The following is a 22,284-nucleotide window of genomic DNA, read 5'->3' as shown; positions in this document are numbered from 1 at the left end:
AACGGTACAATTTACGGGTAACATGTTTGTTTGCGAGAAGACATCTATCGTCCTGGCTCTAGGATTTCCTATACATTGGTACCTCTACATAAAAATGTCTCTTCATACAAAAGTTTCAAATTACTAAGTAACTGAAGGAGAAAACATTGCCTATAATTACAAAGGCGTTTTAGGATACAAAGTCAAAAACACAGTACAGAACCTGTTGCTATTTGCTACTCTTAATGTAAACAAACTGACAAGTGCGCATGCAATTTGTGTCACCGTCACATTTCAGAGTTTGGAGACGGCAAGGAGGAAGGGTTCCGGCAAGCAGCTATCATTCAATCAGCCAAAACTAAAGACATTTTAGAAAAATTCCACAAAGTCTCGGAATTTGTGGAAAGGAATCATCAAAAGTGTTGACAAGTCAGGCTATCGCTACACTGCCTTGCACATTTTCGACAGATTGTCAAATGCCAGGAAAACCAGATGTCATTGGATCAGTTTTTCAATAAATGCGAGACAAAAAGGTAATAGAACCTTTTTATTTTTTCTTTATTCTTTTTTTTTTCTCAAAATATGTACCTCTCCCCTTATGCTAATTGTGCAGTAATCAGATTCTAACATGTATTAAAACATATTTAGACTTACAAAGTTTGCAGATTACGAAGCTACTCCCAGGACAAAGTCGTAAGTAGAGGTACCACTGTACCTACAATTTTTTATTTCATCTTGAATTGAGCATAAGTTTGGTGTAATGATGATTTTCTCACTCATGACAAACTTTTGTCCCACGTAAGATTTGTTGACTTCCAATCCATCTGCCTAACTTAGAGGGAGATGATTCATGAAAGCAGAAAAGTTACCAGCTGTTCAGGCTGTTTGTTTACTGCAGATGGCAGAATATTAGTAACCTCCAAATAAACATGGGAAATGAACAGATCATCTCTTGAATGCATAAACTGATTGCAAAAAAAGCATAAAAACAACACATGCAAAGACATATTGTGGAGATGTTTGAAGGGAAACTAAAACTAACTAACTAATAAGGTATTCTTTGCTTTTTAATAGGACACAGAATGACCCGGAATATCATACCTTATACCCGCATGTATGGTTTCAGAATAATAACAGAATTTCAAATGAATTAAGAAACTTACGTGGACAGTTGGCGCCATCCGAGGTACTGGCGGGAGTCTTACTGTCAGGGCAGCATCCAAATTCAGTGTTGTCACAGGATGACTTGTGGTCAGCGATGGGTATTCCAGTGTTTTCCAATGTGGGTCCTGGGTGGCGAGGTGGGGGTCAAATATTAAAACCAATTCACAAAAATAATATAAACTAAAACGAGTAGCAAAATAAGTATAAGTATCGTTTTTTTGGTGGTAAATATTTCTTATTTGACAATTCTAATAAAGTATTTTTCGCTCCAATATAAATATTACGAAATGTTATTTATTTACAATTTAAAATAAATTGAATGTCTTGTAAAAGAGGGCAAGATAATATGAGCTATATTATTTGCTGTCAGCAAAGTCAGGCAATTGTGCTGCTGTTCAAATCTTCTTCTTACTTTACCCCAACAATAATCTAAAATACAGTTTTTAATATAAAAAATATCAAAAATGTAACAGTTGTCTTTGTTACCCATACGAGAAGCTTACCACTTGTCATTTGCAAAATTTGTATATTCAAATGATTAATGAATTTATCTGATTGGGAGAAATTATAATAATACTAAAAGCAATTAAGATGAACTCAAATTACATCCATCCATCCAATATCTGCACCGCTTATCCCCAGTAGGGTCGCGGGAACTCAACTTACAATTTACAAAAATAATAATTGAATACAATATTACAAGACTGTGACATCTTTTAATGACTCAGGTAAACTACCGTTTTTTACGGACCATAAGGCGCACCTACAAACCACAAATTGGACAGAAATTTAAAAGTGCAGCTTGTATACCACGGAATGGATAATATTAGAAATGCATACAGTATTTATAGTTGATCGGTCTACATGAGATTTGACTGTATATTAACGTATTTGAGCAGTAATTGATCAATTGATAATTATCGCTGACATAAAATCACCATACATTGTATGCACCGTGTTTCCAACTTAAGTCGTGCAGGGGAATGGTGCCGAAACTGAAAGACTAGACCACCAGTGGTACAAATGACATACGATAAAGCATTAGAATTTATCTCACTATCACAATATTTCTACTCACAGTGCCAGAAACACTGATTTGCCTAGTTCATTTTGTTCTGCTCTCTGATGCGTAATACTGTTTCTCCACTTCTTCTCCTGTGCTGCAATCAACAAAATACTGTACAAGCTCTTTTAAGTACATATACATATTAAACCGCAACATTATTGATGCACATGTAAAGAAGTAGAGAGACTTGTTTAAGCAACCAGAATGCAGAACAGAGTGCACTATGCAAAACAGTGTTTACTGTCTTGTGAGTAAAAATATTGCGCTAAAGCGATAAGCTATAAAGCGTCTGATGTGTCGCCGGCCTGGTTTTATTCCCGTTGCAATCAATGATTTGCCATTTTAAACAGATTGAAAGTGTATATACCAGGGGTCAGCAACCTTTTTAGTGTGGAGTGCCACTTTCAAATGTCCTTGTAAATCAGTGTGCCACACTAAGATCAATGACTCGCACAACATTTTTTTAATATTCAACAGAGCTGTAATTTTGCACCAGTCCAAATGTACAACATGGATATACATTTTAATCATATAACTCAGTGTTTTTCAACCCTTTTTGAACAAAGGTACACTTGTATTTATAAAAAAGTTCCGTGGCACACCCGTCCGTCGAAATAGTTTGAAAATGAAGTTATGTCAAATATACTACCTCATAAGCCGATAAATAATTTTTGAAAGGAAGAAAATAATACTTAAAATAAAAAAGAATAATGTGCTTTATGTTTTTATTTTTACAGTGCAATCTTAAACCGCTTTGTTTAACAAATTAAGTTATTAAATGTACTGTGCTACCTCAAGAGCAGATAATTAGTCCATACAAAGTATATAAAAATCTGCTGGCACTTACTGATATGGATGACTATTACAGTTCCTCGTCTGAAAATTGCATAAATACTGAATAATGGCCTGATTTTTTTGAAAGATAAAAGTCTCACAGCGCACGAGTGTGCCCTGGCACACTGGTTGAAAAACACTAGTATAACTGACCAATTTATCTTCCACTATTCTTGTTCATCAATCAACTAAAAAATGAATGTGAATAACTAGTGGAAAGGCCTGTAGCCATCCATGACTTCAACTTTTTGCCAAAAGAATTAACCAGAATCAACCATTCTTCATCAAAAATGAACTACAATAAAAAACAAGTGATATGGACAGCTACCATACCATTTATCAATAATATCGTGTTGCAGAAAATATCAAAACTTGAAATAACAGCAGCAAAGCAGAAGGCACGTGCGCACACACCCACACACACACGCTTCTTAAAAATATTAGCCATCAGTAAATGGTTTGCTGTGCTTTGCTATGCAAGTGAACAATGTGATAGCTTGTGTTTTTAGCAGTGACAAAACGTTTTCAGGGTCTGTGTTTGTTTGCCGCCCATTTTAATGTCTCCGCCTTGAATTTATGTTCATGCTTCGTCTCGTAATAAATTTTAACACTTGCAGTGCGAGGTACAACGCTTTCGAGGCATAATGCAATCAGCACGGTCATTTTTGGCACAAAGCCCCATTCGTCTGTCCACGCTGGCTGGAAAGAACGAGATGTTTTCGCTCGAGGAGCCATCATGATTCGTTCATTTATAGCGCGCGTGGTTCGTTGGCTGCGTTAAAACAAGGAGCTCTCCTCTGCGAGGCGCAGAGCAGACACGCACTCACACACAGAACAGAAAAAGAGGTGCGCGCCGTGTTCTAAATTTCAGGTAAAAATGCACTTTAAACAATAAACATTATTATTTGTATTATTTTGCCGTGCGCTCGCGTGCCATTGGTTAACTCCTGCTGGCACGCGTGTCATAGGTTGCCGACCCCTGGTATATACCAATAATTACGGTTGCTCTTATTACTGCTTTGATTTTGTGGCCCTATGTATGAAAAATGTATGACAAAAGACTATTGTTTAGGGGTGCGCCTTATAATGCAGAAAATTTGGTATTTGTTGACAATTTGAAAGGACTAAGACCCTTGACATACAGTAAATTAGTGTCCTGTCAAATTTAGCACATTTGATACAAAAACACAGCTTGTCTTTCTGCAAAAAAGAGGTCTGACTGAGCGCTCACCTTTTTGTTATCACTATCCCTCTCACCAAAATAAATATTATGCATGAACGCTTTCTAGACAGTAGAAGCAACTGTCTTAAAACATGGCTAAATCATAAGTGTGTAGTCCCGCAAACTAACCAAGTGCGTAAAACACAGCAAAAGTAGCGATCCTCCATCTTCTCTAATGACGGTGTCGGCGGCTGGGGCGACTAGGCCGAAGCGTCGCACTTTATGGCCCCTCGGCGATCAGAAATAATCATGGAGGCAAACAGCTAACGGCTAAACAAGTCGTAAATACGTCAAGAGAGGGGGGGGTCATTCTGTTCAAGGACTCACGGTCAAAGGAAGGAGGGAGGAGAAAAATGAGGGTGCTTATAGGGCATCTGTTGGAGTGTGGTCTGTAGATTTATAAATGCTGGGCTGAGGGGAGTGGGGGGCTTGGGGAGTAGGGCAATGTTAAGTGGCAAGGAGGCTGTACCGTAACTCCGTGGGGAGTCATAGCGATAAATGCCACATAAACATGTGCTAACAAACGCACAGACGTTAAGCGCAGATTTCATTATACATGTACAACTTATGCACACACCCCACCACCTGCTTGATTTATATAGTGTGCTGTATAAGTACACAAATGGTGCTCACTTAGCTGTTACGTTATAGCAGCAGGGAGGAGCAGTAATGGAGCATTATTGGAAAGAGTTCAGTCAAGAAATCGTAGTACACAGGGTTTGTACACCTTTTTCAGGCCCAAATTCACGCACTTTTTAAGGCCTTTCAAAGCGAATTTTTCAATTTTTCCAGTACTATTAAAAAAACAAACGGTATGATTCAAATACAAGTTTGATTTAAATATGTGATTTGTAGATCTCAAGTAAATTGTAAATATATTTGTGGCTTTGTGTGAATATCTTTGAGACTTTTGCCGTAATTTTCAGACTATAAATTGCATTTTTTTAAGAGTTTGGCTGGGAATTATAATCCATAGCTTATGGTCAGAAAAAGCCTGGAGAAAAACAGAAAACGCAAAGTCCACACTCCATGCAACGCCTGAGCAGAGATGTTGAAATATTCGACCGTGCTGATGTTTTGTATGGTTGGAAACATATGAATTGCTGTAGTCTTATCCGATCAAGCAACCTTCTACCAAGAGACTATAAAATGTTGTATATTCCCAACAGAGCAGCATTCCATTGCAAAAGTCTGCTCTTCAAAAGACACTCAAAGCTTTTGTATAAAATGTAAAAAGAAACAGTCAGGCTAGATAGATACACTTTCATTTACATGGAGGCGCAAGACAGAAGGTTTCCTCGGTAGACAGACTACGAGCTTCTTGCGTCAGTGATCATTGGTTTGCCTCTGACAGAAGAGTAAATCTAAAAGCTGGCAGGCGAGTAGGAGAAAGAAGAAGACCACAACGTGGGTCACGCTGTCTCAACCACCCTCTATGTTTGTTGCCAGCCAACAAACCCAGAAGGCTCGATGGAGGGAAAACAAGAGAGGACCTGATGGGACGATGCTGTCATCCGAAGGCAACGGGGCATGTGTGAAAAGATTTGGGTCGACTCGTCATGTGATTGAAGGCAGCCCGGACCGACACCTCGAATCCGCACAGTGGTATCATCCTCTCCATTCAGGTTGCAAAGAGACTCTGTTACGGGCCAACGCTTTCATCTGAGCAAAGCTCAGAATGTATTCTTTTGCAAGCTGTTTGAGCATTGGAGGGATGTCAGCTTGTACAATGAACCATGCAGATTGCCTTCTTACTGAAATTGAGATATACGGTAAAACCAAAGGCCACAACATTAAGCACACCCGAATAATGTCAACAATATCTAGTTTTTTTAATTACAAAGTGCTGTGTCAAGAAAAGGGCAGCACGGCGGCACAGTGGTTAGCGCGTGTGCGGCACAGTTCTGAGGTCATGAGATCCAACCTTCTGTGCGGATTTTGAATGTTCTCCCCGTGCTTGCGTGGGTTTCCTCCGGGCACTCCAGTTTCCTCTGACATTCCAAAAACATGCATGTCAGGTTAATTGGCCGGTCCAAATTGTCCATAGTGAGTTGTCTGTCCCTGTGTGCCCTGCGACTGGCTGGCAACCAGTTCAAGGTGTCCCCTGCCCACTGCTCAAAGAAAGCTGGGATAGGCGCCAGCACCCCCGTGACCCTACTGAGGATAAGCGGTGCAGATAATGGATGGATGGATGGATGTGTCAAGAAATTTTTATAGCTTTATGTTTGAGTTTGGAAAATCTGTTGTAATGGCAATAGCAGCGTCACTTGCTGATGAATGTCATCGCTTTCTGGTAGACCGATATCAGAAAAAACAAACAAATTTAATATGTTTCAAAGACAAAATGACTAATGCTGACACTGGGGATGCAAAATATCCCATTAGGAAGGTAAGTTCACTACAGTCATGCTTAAGTGTTCTTTAACCCCTCAACCGTGTAAAATCTTAGGCTAATGCAGGCTCTGGTCCGGGGAACAAAGCAATTCGATGTCAATCACAAGTTCAGAGGCCAACGACCTATAGAAAATAGTTCCCTAGTCTTGTTTATTTGTAAACGGGAAGTATGGGGCTAAACAGATGCCTAGAAACAAGGAACATCCACCGATGCAGAGCTGCTTTTTGGCAGATTTTTCTTTTTCATCTCTAGGCACTATCGTGTATTTTGGAGTAAATATTTTACACAGTGAGATCCACTAGACTCTTGTGGATAGAAGGGAGCCATAGTTGCTGTATTCAACGTCATGGCTGCAAGACAATGTTTCTGGTGATTTATGTCGGATTTATGGTTTTCGGGTATCTTGTTTCAGACTGATTGTGGTGTTTCTGGAATGAGTAATTTTTAAATGCAAATTTTGAATCCCAAAGTTTTAAGCTTTCCCATGGGATGAGGCATTACATAGATAGATAGATAGATAGATAGATAGATAGATAGATAGATAGATAGATAGATAGATAGATAGATAGATAGATAGATAGATAGATAGATAGATAGATAGATAGATAGATAGATAGATAGATAGATAGATAGATAGATAGATAGATAGATAGATAGATACTCTATTCATCCCCGTAGGGAAATTTACACTTCCAGCAGTATCCTTGTGTTGACTGGTGACATCGTACGGACGCATATTTGCTTCTCAACAGCGGGGCCTCAAAATATTAAGAGGTAAATACATATATGACTTAGATCAATCAGTCACATTTTAGAACTACTTAATGTAGTTTATTTGAAATTTAAAAGTTGATTTTGACAATAATGCATGTAACACATTCCCAAAAGTATGAAAAAAGAACATTGCTTGAAAAACTGAAAATCCAGAAAAGCTCAGTTTTTAGGGTTAGTAAGAGTGGGGGAGGCTAACCACTTAAAAACTAGTCAAACCATTCCTTCTTCAGTTTACTATTCAGTGATTACATTATCTTAAGTCTTATAACCAAAGAGTATGCACAAATCTCTGCACATGACACTTATCCCTGTCACCTTTAATCCCTCGAGCGGCACTGCATTAGAAACATTAAATTTGCATTAATAAGACTGATGTGGTCTGTGGAATCCACAGTTCCATCTCTAACATGAAAGTACCAATCTCCCTACAAAGTTCAGGGTCACACTTTTAACCCAAACAAATTGTTTGGAGCATGATGAAACATCAGCTACAACAACGAAGACACCAACTGGAGCTGTACATCTAACAAGTATAGGACATATTTTGGCCACCAAAACAACAATTAATGCTCTCACTTTCAAACACACATTGATGGTCTTAAAAAAAGGGATAATGACTTATCACAATAGTAAAAATGCCCTTCTTCTGGATATTCTTACACACTGCAGTTTTGTATTTAAATAATACAGGTGAATATGAAAATCTGTAGTTTTTTAAACTGGCAATGTTGTTGGGATAGGCAAGTAAGAATTCCTCAAATCCCTTCCCCTTAGATTTTATTTTAATGGCTGTTTCCAACATCTCAATACTACAAAAAAGGTAAGAATAATTCAATAAAATATATATATTGCTGTTGTGATGATTCTCCCATTCATTCCTAATAGCGAAAATAATTTATGAGCATTTACTATATTACTTTGACCTTCTTATTTGGCTCTAGAATAATAGTGCAAATTCTAATCACTATAATACAGAGAACACACACATAATGAGAAATATTCTGTGTTTACATTCCTTCATAGTGCCAACTTGAAAATAAAAGACAAATCGTAATTTTCAGCTAAACCTCACATTTTGCTTTCCTTTTTGGATTATTGATTGATTCATTGATTCAAATACATAAAAAAAAAAAAATCTTTTCGGCACTATAAGGCACACCGGAGTGTAAAATTCAATGTAATAGTGTAATAAAATTACAGTCTAGGCTAGGGTTACAATAATAAAAAAGTTCCTTGATTGATGAGTCGGAAAAGAGCTCACATAGTTTTCGTGGTTAATGGGGACCAAAACCACCCGCAAAAAGTGAAAATTTGCAAATAGTGCCACAAATTGAAAACCAGCACTAATTTATACAAGTCTATTTTTTCTTTTGGGGGGGTGCAATTTGATAAAAGCCCAAGCCCTGCCAACTGGCAGAAAGAGAGAAAGCGAGCCAGAGGGAGAGCGAGGCATTGCATCGGTGGCATGGTGAAAGCGCGATAGACATTCTTCTCTGGGAGATGCAGAAGTACGGTAGAGCAGGTGCCTGTTCACAATTCAGTATGAAAGACGCTATGATGTGAATCAGCATCAAATATCTCTAGTCAAAGGGGCTGCCCGATAGGCATGAATCTTGATTGCACCAGCACCAACTACTCCCACAGTCGAGCCGGCAAACAAACACAGCGAGCGATCACACGAGAGCGGTGCAGTGTTGTTGCGGGAAGCATTTGTTGTAGAGGTGAGAGTGAGCCTAAAATTCCAGCCAGACCCGTCCCGAGTCCGACTGTTTAACTTAATTTGAGGTACTAAGCACGTAGTAAACCAGAAGCTGAACTTCGGCAGCAAGCAAAGTTCGGCGCTGCACATACTTGTGAGCCGCGCGTACTTTGGCACTGCATGTACTTTGGCACCGAAGTGCACGCTTGGGCACTGAAGTGCTCGATTTGGCTCTGGTACACGTGGCGCCAAAGTGCAGCTTCGGGTTTTCTTCGGGCTCAGTCCCTCAGATCAAGTGCAGTCCTGTAGTGCAGCACCAAAGTGTGTCAACCTACTGTTACTTCAGAATAATGATAAGAGTGCACGGGCCCAAGGTCTTACCTCCAATCATTTTTCTATAAATATTTATTTTTTTAATTGAATGGCATATCGGCTTGAATCATGGCTGTCCAAAATGTCCCTCAATGGTGTGGGAAGCATTTTTTTTATTTGTTTATTTCCTATTTTCAATTAAATATTTTTTTTCCCACAAATAAGTGAACCAGCGATAACCAAGCACAAAGTAGCAAAGGGTATATGATTTATCAAAATTGCATACAATTGCATAATACTTTCATGCAACAGGAATCAAACCTAGATTGCGGCGTGGAGAGCACCGGACCTTATCCACTAGACCACTAGGGATATAGATGGCACATGAAAAAGCATAAGTTATTTCCTTATTATCACACTGTATTTAGTCATTGTACCGAATTGATGATATTATTATTGGGCAGGGAGAATATTGTCAGACATTAAACTAGTCCGTGGTACAGCTGACTCTCAAAGTCATTACGAAGCGCATGAGATTCTGAACCGAATGAAAATAAGGCCATTGTTGGAAGTAGTTCAGTCATTCTGAACTGAATGAAAAGAATGGCATTGTGAGAAATAATTCAGTCATCCTCTAACAGTGTTTTTCAACCCTTTTGAGCCAGGAAACGTTTTTTTTACATTGGAAAAATTTTGCGGCTCACCACTAACCAAATTACCAATATCATTTATAATACCCCCAGCACAGACACTTGACAATGACATAATATTTGCAGAAAATGATTAATAAATGTTTTATAAAATTTTGAATTTTAAAAAGTGACATTGGATAATTTTTCACGGCACACCTGACGCACACTAGTGTGCAGCGACACAGTGGTTGAAAATCACTGCTCTAATATATGTTGTACCATGACTAAAAAAGTGTGATAATGAGATAAGACCTGATGCCTTTTCATGTGTCATCCGTATCACTAGTGGTCTAGCGGATAGGATCCAGTGTTCCCCCCACCAGAATCTGGGTTTGATGTTCATTGTGTTCAATGTTATGCAATTGTGAACAACCATTCTTTTTAATTTGCTGTTACTATTTGGTGCTCCTACCATTACTATCCTGGTTGATTCCCATTGCCAACATATGATGCAATTGTGGTTGGCGATGAATTATTGATTGATCAATACTTGCTTGAGTACGGTGACGAACTTTTGTCCACATATAAGGCGCATGGATTATAAGGTACATGTTCAAATTTCTGGCCAATACGGGCTTTTTGGGGGTGCCTTATAGTCAGGTTTAATACAGTAATTATAATGCAGCATTCTGCCTGGTTAAAGTATTTGAGGGCATGAATATGTTATGGTATGACATTAAATATTAGGTTGACATTGACAATAATGCAAAGCAGTGAAAGCATTATGGGCATGATAATGAAAGCAAAGATTTACCATAAGACTCGTCCGCCCCACTGGCCTCCGTCGGGACGCCGCTACCTGCTTCCTCTTCTCGCTCCTCCTCTTCCTCAGCTTGGTCATCTCCACTTGGCTCCCCGCTGCCCGAACCCTCGAAAGAATTTGAAGCGGCCGAGGAACCGTGTCTACCAGCGGGCGTTGACCGCGGTCGCATGTGGATGGAGTGGTGGTGGTGGTGGTTTTTTTGCGCACTGTGGTGGGTGAGGGTGGGTGTGGGCGCTGCGGCACCGGGCTGCGCCGTGGTCTCAGCAGTCTCGCCCGGTGGCGGAGGCGGGATGGCCCAAACCCGGTTATGATTTAAGGGGGCTGGCGTTGTGATGGTTGTGGCGGCGAAGGGGGTTGAAGTGGGTCGCTCTGCCGGCTCGGTGATGGTTTCTGGTGAAGGGAAGTGCAGGAGGCAAGGAATGGATGAATGATTGAGCCAAGATGGAAATGTTTGAAACTTGTGACAGTTATTGTTATCAAAACTTATATCAAAATTCATATCAAAAGAAACAAAATCAACATTGTGAAATTTAATTGATGATTAGCACTGTGACCTTTAAACATACATAAATAATCTGAATAAATATAAACAATACAAAAAACAAAGTCATTCAACAAACAAAGAACATTTAATATGTCACAAAAGCAAAGGATGGATTTTCATTGCCCCAGGTTGGTTTTTCGACAAAATAATGAAAACCACTAGTGATTCAATGCGTATTGCGCGATGTGCTACTCAAAATTTCAGAACAATTGTTTTCCCCCAGTGTTTAATGATGCTTTTGGATCTAACGTCAGTAATGTCACACTTCGCTTCCTGACAAAGTTGAGGTCCTCTGAAAAGTGGAATGATGCGTTACACTGAAAAACAACGGTGACCAGATGATGAAGGCGCTGTATCTGAGTAAGATCAGGAGGCTTCTCCTGCTACAGTAACTATGGAAATCATTACTTTCTGTTTCATGTGGATAAGCAAACCCCTATCACAAAAAAACGGCTTTGAGAGGTATGGGCACCACCAGGCTGTACTTGCCCAAGACACAATACACGAAGTGGTGTCCCAACAACCCCGGCGGTCAAGGGATCCATGGTCAGTATTGTCGCATGTGTAACTGTAGTCTTTGGGAGCAAAGCATGCTACAACATCACTGGGGCGAGGTTCGGCTCATCTCTGAAGAGCGGAATGGCACTTTACACAGAAAAACAACAGAAACCAGATGATGAAGGTACTGTATCTGAATCAGATCAGAGGGCTTCTCCTGCCATTGGTAATGATGGGAAACAGTACTATCTTTTAATGTGGGGGGTGAAACACCACCCCCTGGAGAAATGTGGGTGACGCCGAGCTGTACTTGACCGAAACACAGAACACAAAGTGGAACCTCAACGACCCAGGCAGTTAAGGGATTCTTGAACCGTGAACCGAACAACTAATTGATTCAAATTTAAATCAAAATTGCAATACCAAAATTACAAAATCAACATCTGTATATATAGAGTGGAAAGTAAAATACGATTGTTTAAATCTGGTTGTATGTGGTATCTGAATAAATTGAACATTACCTGATCCAAGCAAATTAAAGAAAATGCAAGATCACATTAAACATCCGTGCAATTTTATTACGTATTTTTTGCACCATAAGGTACACCGGATTATGTGACACACCCCAGAAAATAGTCTTTTGGGTTTTTTTAACATAAGGGCACCTGACTATAAGGCGCATATAATTATAACTACGGTAAGAGCTAGGGTTGCAAAAAAAATAACAAGTAACATATTTGTTCATTGATCGATCAGTCGGAATAAATCACTGATCACAATTGCATGACAATTGATATAACTGGAATAGAACCCTGATCGCTGCGAGGAAAGTGATGGATCCTATATAGGAAAATATCTGTTACCAACACTGGCGTACAACAACTAGTACCAAGATTCATTAAGCTATTTGACACCCCCTTAGGCTAACCTTGAATAAATCAACCAAAATAAGACAATTTACTGTGACATCCGACATGAATTATAATAAAATCTCTAAAACAAACAAACATCTCTTACATCTCTAAATGACGACTTCCAATAATGTGTGAAATTATACAGTGGCTTGCGAAACAATTTGGCCCCCTTGAACTTTGTGATCTTCTGCCACAGATCAGACTTCGAACATCAAGATATAAAACTGTAATTTGTGTAAAGCATCAACACTAAGTGGGACACAATCATGAAGTGGAACAAACTTTATTGGATATTTTAAACTTTTTTAACAAATAAAAAACGAAAAAGTGGGTGTGCAAAATTATTCAGCCCCTTTATTTTCAGTGCAGCAAACTCTGTCCAGAAGTTCAGTGAGGATTTCTGAATGATTCAATGTTGATCTAAATGACTAACACTGATAAATGGAATCCACCGGTGTGTAATCAAGTCTCTGTATGATTGCAACTACACTGTGATAGTCTCAGAGGTCTTTTTAAAGCGCAGAGAGCACCATGAAAAACGAGGAACACACCAGGCAGGTCCGAGATACTGTTGTGGAGAAGTTTAAAGCTGGATTTGGATACAAAACGATTTCCCAAGCTTTGAACATCCCAAGGAGCACTGTGCAAGCGATAATATTAAAATGGAAGGAGTATCAGACCACTGCAAATCTACAAAGATCAGGCCGTCCCCCTAAACTTTCAGCTCATACAAGGAGAAAACTGATCAGGGATGCAGCCAAGAGGCTCATGATCACCCTGGATGAACTGCAGAGGTCTACAGCTGAGGTGGGAGAACCTGTCTATAGGACAGCAATCAGTCGTATACTGCACAAATCTGGCCTTTATGAAAGGGTGGCAGGAAGGAAGATATCCATAAAAAGTGTCGTTTAAAGTTTGGCACAAGCTACCAGTGAGACACACCAAACATGTGGAAGAAGGTTCTCTGGCCAGATGAGACCTAAATCGAACTTTTTGGCAACAATGCAAGACCTTATGTTTGGCGTAAAGCAGCACAGCTCATCAACCTCAACACACCAAACCCCACAGTCAAACATGGTTGTGGCAGCATCATGGTTTGGGCCGGCTTCTCTTCAGCGGGGACAGGGAAGATGGTTGAAATTGATAGGAAGATGGATGGAGCCAAATACAGGACCATTCTGGGAGAAAACCTGATGGAGTCTGCAAAAGACCTGAGTCTGGGACGGAGATTTGACTTCCAACAAGACAATAATCCATAACATAAAGAAAAACCTACAATGGAATTGTTCACCAAAAAACATATCAATGTGTTGGAATGGGCAAGTCAAAGTCCAGACCTCAATCCAATTGAGAATCTGTGGAAAGAACTGAAAACTGCTGTTCACTAACGCTTTCCATCCAACCTCACTGAGCTCGAGGTGTTTTGCAAGGAGGAATGGGCCAAAATATCAGTTTCTTGATGTGCAAAAATGATAGAGACATACCCCAAGTGTTTTTAATTTTTTTTTAAAGTTTAAAATATCCAATACAGTGTGTTCCATTTCATGATTGTGTCCCACTTATTGTTGATGCTTCACAAGAAATTACAGTTTTATATGTTTATGTTTGAATTCTGAAATGTGGCAAAAGGTCACAAAGTTCAAGGAGGCCAAATAGTTTCACAAGCCACTGTACATGTCGAAATAACATCAGTTGTATTGGGGTTCAGAATATATAAAAAGAGTTAAACCAGATAAAATAAGTTGATGCATATTTTACTGTTGAGAGAAGTAGGCATCTTTTATTCAAGTTAACGACTGACTGCTCGCTCAAAGAGTAATAAGTTGATCAGGGATGTCAAACTCAGTTATGCTCAGGGGCAAGATACAGAGTCTCTGTTCTCAAGCGGACCGGATCAGTAAAAGAACGTCAACCCCAAAGTTTTAGCTTTATTTTATCAGTATTATGCTTTGTAATTCACCCTATATTGGTAACCTACCCAACATATTATAATCACAGATAACAAGGGATCTTTTTTTATACTCATTTATTCACAGACAATGGGCAAACAGATTTTCCTGTTTGGCATTGGATGTGCTAACTGGTTTATTTCATCAGTTCAGTAAATACATTTTTACACCTGAACCAACTCACCACACTATACTAACTAAACACGAGCCTCTACCAGCTGCGGAGAAAATTTGGTTGCATTTGTTTGAAAAATTATACGTTTTGATAAAAATGGCCTAGGGACTCGCTTTTTTTTGACATACTGTAATTTCTGGACTTTAAGTCGCACCATCCAAAAAATGCATAATTAAGAAGGAAAAAACATATATAAGTCGCACGCCCGGCCAAACTGTGAAATTTTTTTTTATTTATATTCTGGAAAATACGGTACTCATAAATTTACGGCAAGACAGATCAAATCATATAAGGGCCTGGGGGCATTCCTGTTGAATCAACATTAAAGGTTTATTTCTAACAACTCCCTTTTTTGAACATATATATAAGAATAGGATTTATTTTTGTTCCTTTTTCTATATTTTTTAAATTTTTGATCGTGTTTTTTGCTGTGTAATACATGTTTGAAATAAAAATTCATAGCTAGCAGTGATACTGTACTACATAAAGTATGACTTTATTGTGATATATACAAGAAAGCGTGGAATAGACATGTTCACAATTGTTTTTTGTCTTCAGTTTTCATGCAAAAAGGCTTTTAGTAACTCATTTTATTCACTCTTTTATGTCTTTGACTACCAATACTACAAGTATAATGACAAATACCGGTGCAATACGCACCGTGAGGCTTGAAACAAGGCGTGCCAATTAATGCATGGTTACGGGTCTTTTCGCATACTAAGTATTCATGTTTGCTTACTGCATGTACGCCGTGCCAATGCCTTTGAATTTTCCATCCATATTCACATGACGCCTTGCAAGTATAAAGCTTTAATCACCAACAGCCAGTGCCGCTGGTAATGCATGATTGATAGAAATAGGACGTGGGAAAAAAAGCTGCATTAACTCTGGGCTTCAAAAGCAGCGCTCTGCTTGTCGGCGCCAACTTTGACAACGCCACCACAAACACATGAGCAGCAAACAAGCACTCGCTCGGCAAAGAATCACTCACAAAATAGAGGGGAGGGAGCCTCGCTGCAGAGAGACCATCATTACCCATAAGGGGGGAAAAAAGGACATCGCTGTGTGAGATGAAAGAACGATAAATAGGACATGAAGACCCCCCTGAAGAAAAGTGAGTAGCGTTAAATAAGGAGAGGCTACTTAAGTGAATATGCCAAGACATACAGGCTTTCTTTGCTTCCTCCCTTCCTGCCCTTGGGAACAATTGCATATAGGTGACAAACCCCCTCCTCATTCGGATTTGCTAAACATCAAGTGTAGCACCTAATCACACTGCTATTATCACCCCCATGACTGACAGTTGTTTGCCAAGGTGTGAAACGCGACATCACTGGGAAGGCTGAGGACCATTGGAGGACTGTCAGCTTCGAGCTCGGAACATTTTTGAATGGGGACGGATTTGAAGTAGATCGCAAAAAAAAGTCCAGATTGTATCGTAGACGCTCTACCGGTATGCACTCCTGTCTCCCTCGGCAACACCTGTCACTCTGCGAGCAGGCTTAGTGTCTGGTAGCCAGATGGATGTACAGATAATGACCGAGGGGAAGGTATGAGATGTCCAAAAAGGCAGAGGAAGTCCCACAAACACTGCGAACGGAGACAAACTTCCTTATGGAAAACTGTGAGATTAGATTTAGAAACAGTGAAAGAGAAGAACTATTTTTACAGGGTTTACATTTTTTATGGCCATATTCAAGCATTTTTAAGTACTGTTAAAACAAGAAATCCGGTGTGAAGCATGTTGTTTACAGAACCACGATTAAATTTGTGATCTGCATATGCAATTTTAATCTTGGGTGTGCACTCAACAAGCTGTATGATTTTTAGTTATGAGCTATTTGTAAATATATTGGTTTTCAAGACAAATCACTCTTCATATAGGTGTTGGGTAAAAATGACTATTTACCACAGTGAATTGTTACCTTTTTTCGCATGGCCCTTAACAAATGTCCATAATTGATACATAACCCTTGCACTAATACGCATTTCATAGTGGCCTGTTTAGGTGCAGCTTGCAGCTGTCCGGCAGGGGGCAATGAGGTTTTATAAGACAACGCCGTTAAAACTAATGTCGGTCGTCTTTAATTAAAGGGAAGAAGAAATGCAATGGCATAGCGAAGCCAATGGAGACTAGTGTCTGCGACTTGTTGAGAAACAATTTCAAGCTTTAACACACATTTCACCCAAAATTCTAAAACTATTCAATCCTAGAAAACACAATATTAAAATTCAAGCATTTTCAAGGGTTTTAGCACCTGTATCAACCCTGTATTTATCCAGAGAGATGTTTGACTTACAGCAGACAATGAACTAAAGCAGTGGTTCGGTATCCTGACCAGCTGTATCTGTATCTGTATCTCTGTGTGGTGTGGAGGCTGCAGCGCTTCCGACTGGGGTAGTGTGAGGAGGGTGACGAAGACAGCAGAGAAAATCATCGGGACATCTCTCCCTTCCATTCAGGACATTGGCCAGAATCGCTGCCTATCCCAAGCTAAGAACATTATCACAGACCCCTCTCACCCCCATCATGACTGTTCACTCTGCTAGCCTCTGGGAAGAGGTACTGCAGTGTGCGGTGCAGGACCACCAGGTTCCACAATAGTCTTGTCCCCCTGGCCATTAGACTGTTAAATGGTAAATCAAACACATAGTAAATCTAACTGCTGCTAATCTGTACATCTGTTGGTTTTGTTTGACTTTTTGCACTACTGGCAGTTCTTTATAGCTAGCCACTCCTTGCACATCTGTTTCTCTGCACTATTGTACTTACAGCGTTATTGTTACAGTGTTATTGTTACTGTTTACCTGACTGCCCTTTTTGCACATCTGGTTAGCTGCTCCTCTTGCACTATTTGCGCTACTGTAAAATACTATACATAGCCATAATTATTAGTATATTATTAGTACTCAATACTCCAACTCAATACAACATTTTATTTATATCTGTACATTCAAGGAAACTGTGCGGGTCAGATGTATCGACATTTCGTTCTGAATACACGTGTACTAGAATGACAATAAAGTAGATCTGAGTCTGAATCTGAATCTGGTACTGGGATGCAAGGAAAGAATAAAAAGTTGCCCTTGCTCTTTGCTATTAACATATTTATTCGTGCATACACGGAATTTCTACCTTGGGAACAATCTCAAAGTTTTTGCTGTTTTACAGAGGATAATTGTCATACTTGAGGAATGGGTGAGCAGTCGTCAAATACCCCTGATAACATTCGCTCAACATTGGCTGGAACGGGACTTAAACCTGGGTTGCAGCAGTGCCATTAAAGACAGGAAAACGCATGAGATTTAATTTCCGTATCATAGTATTTTTTACTTATGGTACCATGTTTTCTGGTCTTTTTTTATCTTGAAGGCGCACGTGTCAATCATTATACAACATTGTTTTGGCTGAATCATTCTCGTAATGTTCCATTATAACATTGTGCAATATGGCACCGTGTGATGAGGGGATCACATTGAATACATTTTCCCATGTCATCTAGATCCCTATTAGTGTAGTAAAAACAGCCTGGATTTAGGCTTATTATTATTATTGTTTCTATAATAAATTTTATTGTTGTTATTACTAATGCCAATTAGTGAACCAGGCCCTGGGAATATTGTCATTAAACTGGTCAGCGGTACAAAAATTGTTCCCGACCAGTTGACTAAAGAAATAGCAAAATGACATACAAATATATATTAATATTTTTTATTGTGATTGGTATTTAGGCAGACGCTATAACATATTGCAGTCATACTTGTAGGCCAGCCGTTATGTTTGCTTATTGGAAGCCTGAGCGTAACTGACTCTTAAAATGGCATTTATTTTACAAACCTTATTCCTAAATCAAAAGAAGTAGTAGGGTTAATCTTAAATTATATCACATTTCCAGAGAAACACTTTGGATGTCCTATCTTTTGGGCGAAAGTTATAGGGGCAATTTCTGTAATTTTGCGAGAGAAAAAGGTGTCTTTTGCAGCATTTTCAAAATGGATCAATTCACAGTTAGTATAAATGTGGGATGCGATGCAGAATGGAAAACAATGTGTTGCTAAGCATGAGATAGATATTTATGATGAAAAATAGCAAGTCCAATGACAATTTTTGGTTCTAAAAATCAAATTTCTTGGTTTATACTTTTGGGAGTTTGATCAACCCTATATTTACATAGGTCTATTGATCCTTTGTGGTGAGAACCGGTAATTGTATCAAAGCCAGCGATTGAAATCTCAATCAGGTGATGTCCTTTTTTTCTTGAAATAATAATAGATAAACAGGACTAATTGACAGACTTGCAATCCAGAAAGGCCCCGAAATGGCGACAAATACTAAAATGAGCAGGCCAAAATGTTTTGGCAATATGTGTTATAACAAGATGGGATTCATTCTGGGAATTAAAAAATGTCTTTTTTAGCAGTAACAGACATTTACTAAGACAGAACTGGGCAGCAAAATCTCTTAAAAACCAAGCAATGTATATTACAGACACAAATTAAATATACAATGTTACATTGATATATATATACATCGGTTACTTTGCATTTAGGTAGAAAGTAATGGTCCCCGACATGAAGCCATTATGTGTACAAAGATGCTGTCATATTGCCAACTTTGTGAAATAGATTTTATAAATTGCCTTTGTCACCCAGAAATGAACTGCATGGGAAGGGGGTCACTGATTCAAATTGATGGTGAGTCACTACTCAGTCTTCTGTTATATTTCTGTGTTTTACCAAGGTCATTGACTAAATGGCTGAACTGAAACATGTCCCCTGAATTGGGTACATATTTTATTGAGCATAATGTTCAAGAACATACAGCTCAGTATTTTTTTCGGGTCAATCAGATTTAACACCTCATTTGCATCCCTAAAAAGAAATATCACCAGTCAAGGAGAAAGAGAAATCATTGTTTTAATGGTTTGTCTCCAACCATGTATTTATGGTTGAAACACAGTTATTAAAATTGTTTGGCTGTCAGCCGCGAATAGTTGTGAGGTGAAAAGTGAAGGGAAAAGACAGTGGCCATAGGAAGAAGGGGTGACAGAGTGACAGAGTAAACATGTTCACAAAGGCAGCAGTTGGAGAGAGAATGGCAAAGCATACAATGGGAGGAAGAATGATGGATCGAACAGAGAGGGAAAAAAAAGCTTTGAACGCAACCTGGTATATGCAACAGAAGCCTGTGTCGTGCACAGGCTGACAATGCCATATGCTAGCATTACTTGCCGATTTGCTGTTAACTAACAGGTGATGACACCATATGGGAGGAGGCCATATTATGGCCAAGTACAAGCCACTCCTTAATAGGGGGAGGATGGCTCACTGCCGCTAAGTCGTATTTTTCACAATTTGTAAAAAAAAAAACGCTCCATCATATATTCGTCTCAATACCACCCTTACCATTTAAAGAGATAGTGTGTATTAATTGACCATTAGTTGTCACTACATTGTGTCATGCAACTGAAACCGAGTGCTTAAAAGCACAAACAAGATTACAAACTACGAAGACTCAAAGTGACCAAACTGCATCATTTTTACTTTCATTGTTTTCTGGCTTTTTGCAAGTTTTTGGGTACTCGTAGCAGCAACATGGGGGACAATCATGTCAGCTTCCTCCAGGTGAGGATCATGTTATGTAAGATAAATATAAAGTTTTCAACCAATGAGTAATTTAAACAATGCACATTTATATTAAATTAATGGTTTTTTTTTTTGTTAAAGTTTTTCTACCACTAGGAGGCACAAAATAATACACACTGTTCTTTTAACAACTTTCACAGAGAACTCCAAAATAGATTTTGGATGACTGATGAAGTCTTTAACAAAGAGACGTTTCGGGTGTATGCTCTTGCTTTGCTTCCGACACTATATATTATTGTAACCAAAGGAATGCATCAGAATACAACAGTGGCATATTAATTCTTGTTACCAACAACAATAATAACAATTTTAATTATGGTTATTATTCTTATAATTATAATCATCATTAAATCAAAGAATAAAATAAAACAATTGTATATAATTATACAATAATACAACAAAGGATTTTTTTAAACCCCAAAAATGAAGTGAAAAGTGTTTTTTTTTCAGATAATGGTTTATTATTATTATTTTGACATGTGTACTACTAGGTGAAAATTAGTGTCTTAATAAATTCTGAAAATTATTGTTCAAAATTAAAAGCTAGCATTGCCAATGTCATTTGGTGCACTGAAAGGCAGTGTCTTTAAAAAAACATCCAATAAATCCAACCATATCATAAAAATCTGCTAAATATGTAATTTGTACTCTAGTGTGACTTATGCACATATCTTTTAAAACCTAGTTTATTTTATTTTTGCCTAGTGCTTCTCCAGAGTGACTTATAGACTGAGAAATATGTTAAAGGAGCTGCGCAAAATATGAAACTTTTAAACTACCTGCTGCCATCTCCTGGCTTAATGTCACGACTGCAGCCTTTGTCAGCTTGTTCATTATGTACATGTACTTTTTAGATGCACTTCCCCGATCCTCCTCCATAATGTGTTTTGCGACACGAACAGCTTTACTAAAAGAAAGATTAAAGCAGATTGGCTTGGTGAAAAAAATATAAGGGCTCTTTAAACTCAGTTAGGTGTTGTTAACACATAGTGAAAAGAGAAAAAGAGATATCCCTCTTTTAGCTTTGGTCGGATAGAATTCAAAACTACTAATAATCACTTAATAGTGAATATTTTATGATGGTGGAAGCTTGTAATATGTCCCACAAGAACATTTTGGGAACATATTCTTTCTGATCATAGAGCCTCCACCTCACCTCAATACTCACTCAAATCATATGCCCTCAATGTTACATCAGTGACATATGCAAGACGCAAAGCATTTGCAAAACTCTGCATGTGCACAGCAGGGTGGATTGAAGAGGGCTGGAGCACAGCAAGGGGAAGGAGGCAAAGCTAATGCTAATTTGCACCCAGCCATACGTGAAATGAGCTTCAGATCGAACCCCTGGAGCCTACGGTAGCGGCGGAGATGCTTCCCGCTAAGCAACTGCATCCGGGGGAAAAGAATGAAAAGATCCTTCGTCAGGGCGCCTGACTTTTCCTTCCCACAGGGCTACATTGAAGGAGTCAGGAAGAATAAAAAATCTGCTCCGAGGCGTCTTCTGGCCTACCTTGCATGTGCAGCAACACTAGGCAGGGGATTACACACCCGCCTCTCAAGTTCCAGGCAATAGAAGCATGGAAAAAAAAAAGATACTTTTTGGCAGCCTATTATTGATAATGACACATCAGAGATGAGTGTGGCCTGATTACCCA

At 38.9% G+C, this 22,284-nt stretch overlaps 1 protein-coding gene across 11 annotated transcripts in view; it reads right to left on the bottom strand.

Moving 5' to 3' along the window:
- Positions 1 to 22,284, bottom strand: part of agrn (agrin) — a 390,673-nt gene that overhangs the window by 77,380 nt on the left and 291,009 nt on the right. For 9 of the 11 annotated variants that reach the window (XM_088331544.1, XM_088331545.1, XM_088331547.1 and 6 more), the window contains 2 exons: positions 10,892 to 11,290; positions 1,143 to 1,268 (listed from right to left, as the gene is read on the bottom strand). In XM_088331544.1, the coding sequence (XP_088187670.1) occupies positions 1,143 to 1,268; positions 10,892 to 11,290 (525 nt within the window). The remainder of the gene's footprint in view (positions 1 to 1,142; positions 1,269 to 10,891; positions 11,291 to 22,284) is intronic. The other 2 variants (XM_088331552.1, XM_088331553.1) reach the window with 1 other exon arrangement.

The sequence above is a fragment of the Urocampus carinirostris genome, chromosome 3, assembly GCF_059441175.1.
Source record: "Urocampus carinirostris isolate Australia breed hairy pipefish chromosome 3, RoL_Ucar_1.0, whole genome shotgun sequence".
Taxonomy (NCBI): Eukaryota; Metazoa; Chordata; class Actinopteri; order Syngnathiformes; family Syngnathidae; genus Urocampus; species Urocampus carinirostris.
This window is presented reverse-complemented; position numbering and strand designations above follow the sequence as displayed.